The sequence below is a fragment of the Trematomus bernacchii genome, unplaced genomic scaffold (assembly GCF_902827165.1).
Source record: "Trematomus bernacchii unplaced genomic scaffold, fTreBer1.1, whole genome shotgun sequence".
Taxonomy (NCBI): domain Eukaryota; kingdom Metazoa; phylum Chordata; class Actinopteri; order Perciformes; family Nototheniidae; genus Trematomus; species Trematomus bernacchii.
The window spans coordinates 12,108,152-12,114,007 of record NW_022987564.1 but is presented as its reverse complement, the minus strand read 5'-3'; the positions used below and the strand labels follow the sequence as shown (position 1 = coordinate 12,114,007).

The window sequence follows — 5,856 nt, the reverse complement described above, 5'->3', positions numbered from 1 at the left end:
GACATTTGGACAGTGCTTTGTGAAAAGCTGTTTTATTAGCCATTTAATAACACCGCCATGAAGACAATTTGTACAAGATACATCACATTCTAAAGTGCACGAATACTGTACAACGAAAATGACTTAAATACGCAGGGATAAAATTAAAATCACATTTGTAAAGAAAAAAGTTGTAAAAAAAAAAAGTTAAATAAAAAAAATAAAAAGGGACATGCTTTTTTCAAAAACAACAATCACTATGCATGTTTCTGCTCAGGTATGTGAGAGGGGATGGCCTGGGAAAATAACCTTGTGCAGCTTGCTTGGGGGGGAACACTAAGCTTTGGCACCTTTAGAGAAAAGAGAAAAAAGACATTAACAGGGAATGGAGAGCACTCAGTAATAAAACAAAGGAATTATATTTTAATTTCAATAGATACAGTCTTAGGGGCTTGTGTAGAATGCATAATAACCCATGCCTTTTGGGTTGTCCTTGTTGTACTCTTCTGTAGTCAAGTCCTCACACTTGATGGTTGGGGAGTTTTCTGTGCTTGAGCCCCCAGGGGACATCCTGCGCCTCTTACACACTGAGTACACGCCGGAATCGCTAGAGTCCACAGATTTCAGTGAGTGGGACGTCTCAATCCAGGTGGAGGCTGGCGGCGCGTTATCCTCAAGCAGCTTGTCTTTAGCGGCCCCCAGCTGGTCCTCCGTGAAGGCTGGGGGGCTCGGCCGAGGGGACCAGGGCAGGCCCGTGGTCATCTTGCGCTGGTAAGAGCTTCTGGTGCCCCAGCCCGCCGCCATGGAGGCGAAGGCCGAGTCTGGGTAGTAGCTGAGGGCGTGAGATGTCTGCAGGGACAGGGGCTTGATGCCGTAGGACAGCAGGCTACTGGTGGAATAGTCATTCTCATAGGACAGGTCCAGCTTGTTGGAGCCCGGCTGCTGGACCGGGGGGACGAACCAGCGCTGGGCAGAGGCCGCGGCGCTGATGTCCTCACTCTGCGGGGAGAGGAGGCTGTTGGTTTGGGGTACGGCCCGTTCACTCGTGTAAAAGCGGTTCTGAGGCAGGTTGTTGACAAACTGGTCCTGAAAGAAAGGCTGCATGGCGTAGCGGGCCCCAGGCACGATTTGGGTGGAGCGAGGGGAGTCTGTAGGCGACGGAGTCAACCTGTCATTCTCTGGGGCCGTGTACATCCTGTTCCAACAAATGGGGAGATAGAGAATACAAAATAAATTTGCTGCACAAATTCAGGGTCAGAGGTATGTGCACCCACAGGAAAAACGATAAACCGCACTACTTGAAGTATCAAATACTTACGAGTCATAATTGTCCCGGAAGCCTTTTGCAAATGGGTTGTGATCTATCTTCAGCTGTGTGATCTGAAACAAAAAGATAAATAATCCGTAAACAATGTGCATGTTAAAGCAAACGCGTTCACTGTGGCTAAAGAGCAATTGTTCAAAATGATATCTTAAATTCTAATGAGTTGCATCTAAGCAAAATAAATTGATAATCGAACAACATTTATTTTGTAATACTTACGTCTGTGTTCTGGTAGGCAGTGACGGCTATAAACTGGTTCTCTGGGAAGGTGAAGGTTTGAGTTCTGGCCTCGTTGGTCATGTCCTCCACTCCGTCTTCCGTCACCTCCACAATGTGCAGTCGCGGTTGGTACTTGTGAAGCGACTGCATAACTATCATCTGCAGAAGAGAGAAGTGTGATGAGTGCAACGCTGCAGATTTAAAAAACATGCTCTATGAAGGCTTTTTTTTTTTATTCCCTATAAACATTTCAGTGCTTTTTTTATATATATATATATATATATATTCAAAATATGGCAATCAAAATTGAAATATCATTAACATTATTTCAGTAAATAAAAACAACAATACTTTACACTCAATTAATGTGAGAATGTTAGAAAACAGTATCTAACCTGTGTGTTGTTGTTGTTGGCCCCTTTGTTGTTGGTCAGCTTCAACTTGCCAAAAGAGATTTCTTGCCTCATCCAGTGAGCACCAGTGTTTGGAGATTCAGGATGAACATACATTTTGTTACCTGAAATTGAAATAGAGAAGTTATTAATATGACAAACAGAAATGTAGAGATTCTGTGTAAAGGATATAAATCATTACCTGCTTTTGACATTTAATATCAATGATTGTTAAAACATTAACTATATATATATATATACACGTCTCTTTTATATAGGCCTAATGTTTTATTCTATTAATGTCTTCATTACTTTTGGATGGAATATTAGTCAAATTCAATTATAATTGCAATATAAAGATTCATGAAGGGATTTACTTAAAAATAGTTCTACTGTTCTGTTAAAAAAACTGCTAAAAAAAGGCAATTAAAAAAAAAAAAATGTACCTTATCTTTAAATCACAAGGAAAAAAAACATTTTCAAATGTGTTTAAAATGAGTTTTAAAAAAAGCCATTAAAATGTGTTTTTATTTAACCAACAATTGCACGGTTAGTTTCCCGAGATGACTTGACTCTTCAAATTAAAAAATGTTTTAGTCTTATTTTTTGCATCAAAAAACCCAAACCCAAAACCTGTCAAAGAATTGTACTAAAAAAATAATCGGGTAAAACTGTCTTTATTTCTAAAATAATCTTATTCTTAACACATGTTTAATTAACATATCGTCAAGCTGTGGTCATTATAAAACATTGCTACATTATTTCTAATAACGTTTTTTTTATTTCATGATAAAAAAAGAGTGTCCCTCGTTAGTTCTCCAACTTACCTTGCATATTATTGTCTGCTTTTCCACAAGTGACCCACTTTCCTCCCTGAAAGCGCCAGTGATTCGGGTCAGCCAAAATAACTTCTACAAAGACATTGTAATGGGCCGTTAGGTTGAGTCCAGTGATGTTGAAACTGAGGAATGGGAACATCCGTCTGGAAAAGAAAAACAGGAATAAATAGCTGTTCCCATGAAGCAGGAAGAAATGTTAAAACTAAACGTTGGTCTCTCATATCACATGTTGCAGAATGATTTTTCTAATATTCAATTTAAAATAAAGGCAAATTCCATCTTTATCATGTTTAGCCTGTTATGGGATTGTCGATGTACAATTTACCAGAAACGAAACTTGAAATATAAAACGTCAAAAACCTATAAGGGGGAGACTTGGATCGTGTGCGTAAAAATATTCCTCATGCGTAAAAGGTGGTATTAAAATCAAAGGTTTCTTGAAAAACAAAAAAGGATAGAATGGCCAAATAAAAATATAAGCAAACGAAACTGACATTTTTTACATGCGTGTTGTGTTTAAATTGGGCATTTAGAGCCTCGGGCAGCGCATCTGCTTACCTGCCCTGTTTGGTGATGATCATCTCGGTCTGGTGCCGGTGGAATTTCAGCCACAGAGGCCGGTTGCACAGATACACCTGCGCTCTGGCTCCGGCGGCAGACCCCGGCAGAGACATGGAGCCAATACCGGACCCCGTCCCGGGATAGGAGGGGTACAAACAGCCCGGACCCTGGCTGAACTGGTACCCTCCGCTGCTAAACTGGCTCCGGCCGGTGCACACGGACGAGGAGGAGAAGCCTGTGGGCGGCAGGACGGATCCGTAGTGAAGCGAGGCCGGGTACCTGGAGCTGCTGGAGCCGGTGTACACCGAGCCCGTCTGTCCTGCGTAGGGGAAGAGGGAACAGGGGCTGGCCATGTCGGAACTCGCCTGGGAAGACGAGATGAAGTATCTGTCAGAGCCGAGATCGTCTATGTTGTAACGCCGACCGCTCGTCAACTCGTCCTCGCCGAGCACAGGGGAGCCTTTCCTCCCATCGGGCCCCGTTTTAGTGAAAGTGTCCCCCTCTCCCTCGCCCAGCATCCCGTTCCCCACCACGCTCAGATATTTCTTAGGAGCGCTGCTAGACTCTGATTCCGCCCGGTCCACTTCTTGATAGTCGAGCTGCGATGATGGCCTCGGGCTGTTGTTGGCACTGTCCGACGAGGAAAGATTGTAAAAGGTCTTGGGTAAATTGATGCTGGCGCTGGGAAGGATGTTCTCTAGCTGCATTGTACAGATCTTGAAATAAATAAGAGTTTCAAGAGTTCCAGAGAGTGAATCTCGGCCAAGGAGGCGACACAACCGCCGGAGCCCGTGTTGTTTCTGTTTGTCTCCTTCCTTATACGAATGATGGAAGGAGGTTCAACCTTCTCCTCACCTACGGATTTTCAGATCAGATTATGGGCTGGACATGGGATGTTCAGCGGCTCTTATAAGATGTAGTTCTCCACACACCCAACGGATTGTAAGCGAGAGGGGAGGAGCTTTTGGAGAAGCATGCGGGGGCACCAGCCCTCTCCATAGCCAATGGTCGCACTACTCTAATTCAATTAGAAAGTCTGGCAGAAATAATATCAAGAGAAATGTTGTCATGTGCGTCGTTAAGTTTATTTTTACTCCCTTACCCTGCGTATGGATTTCATCGAAGTAAAGCAATCTCTCCACGCACCACACATCCAATATAATATTTTGTATGTCAACATAAATGACAACAGATATTTAATTTGATGTAAAATATGAGTGGAACATTATTTTCTAAGTGTTTCGGAGTGTTTCCTCCGAATTTAATGCATAGATTTAACACGAAATGAATCGCACCTCACCATTCCTTCACACTGCGCGCGCACAATCATTTTTAAACTTTCAACCTCTGCGTTAAGTCATCACGTTAAACACACATTCAGATATGGCTTGTCAGATCACTGCCACTCACTCACCCAGGAAGACTTTCCTCGATGAACAGCAAACCCCGACACCCCTCTGCTGTGCTAACACTCCAACACGTAAAAAAATAATCACATGTGCACCTTATTTCCTATAATTGGCCTCCGTCGCCTCTTCCCCTTCCAGGTGTTCAGCCTTGGCTCTGATAAAACTATTGACTATTGTCAAAACTGAATGAAAATGACTATCTGTCAGTTGAAAAAACACGCCTTTTTATTTTTTATTTTGTGTTAATAATTTGTCTCTGCTTAAGAAAAACAAATGGAGTAGGCCTAGTGTTTTTCCACACGCTTCCTCCTCCCTTTTACCGTGTGAGAAATACGTATTTGAACTGGAGCTTTATTTCTCTCTCACTGAAAAAATTGAAATGTTTTATTTTGGTGGCTTGTTTTTAGCCAACCTTTGAATTATTGTTAAATGATACTCAACAAAAACATCCTCTATCGATTACCATTTAAGTGATTACATAGAAAATTGCTAAAAAGATATTCGAAAAATTATAATTAGGACAAAAAAGATCGGTTATTTAATTTAAATTACCTTGTATTATGAAATATGCACCGTTTAAATTGCATTCGCACGTTTCCAATATTTAAATGCATTTTCATATGAATGGGCTTCTAAATGGGGATGAGCTCTCTGAATACAGACGAAAGAAGGTTATTTTTCTGTCTTTCTTTTTGCATTTTAAGTAACAGAAGGGTTCACGAAAAAGGAGCAGAACAACAGTGTTTTGGTTAATAATTTTTAACTTAAGCCACTGAAATTCAAACAGTATACAGAATGTTTACAGCTGGCAGGGGGTCCCAAACGAGAAAAATAAAGGATGCTGTAACACTGCACATGAACCGCACACATACCGGCAAAGAAAGGATGAAGATAACAACATATTAATATATATATAACATAATAAATTATTGAACCATAATTTAAAACAAAAATAAAAATATGTTTCCTGAATATTAAGTAATTTATAATTGTATGAGTCTGACACTCTCACACCCAATAAGACACACACACACACACACACACACACACACACACACACACACACACACACACACACACACACACACACACACACACACACACACACACACACACACACACACACACACACA

At 41.4% G+C, this 5,856-nt stretch overlaps 1 protein-coding gene across 3 annotated transcripts; it reads right to left on the bottom strand.

The window, feature by feature from the left end:
• eomesa (eomesodermin homolog a) lies at positions 1-4,785 on the bottom strand. Of its 3 annotated transcripts, XM_034125488.1 has the most exons (8): positions 4,729-4,785; positions 3,312-4,169; positions 2,742-2,896; positions 1,918-2,039; positions 1,523-1,681; positions 1,298-1,359; positions 459-1,183; positions 1-329 (listed from the first exon to the last, which is right to left on the bottom strand). In XM_034125488.1, exons 2-8 carry the CDS (start codon positions 4,019-4,021, stop codon positions 316-318), a joined length of 1,947 nt encoding a protein of 648 aa, XP_033981379.1. In that variant the 5' UTR covers positions 4,022-4,169; positions 4,729-4,785; the 3' UTR covers positions 1-315. The 3 variants fall into 3 exon arrangements, with proteins under 3 accessions (XP_033981379.1, XP_033981377.1, XP_033981378.1); XM_034125486.1 differs by having other exon boundaries at positions 1-1,183; XM_034125487.1 differs by having other exon boundaries at positions 1-1,174.
• Positions 4,786-5,856: the final 1,071 nt, after the last annotated feature.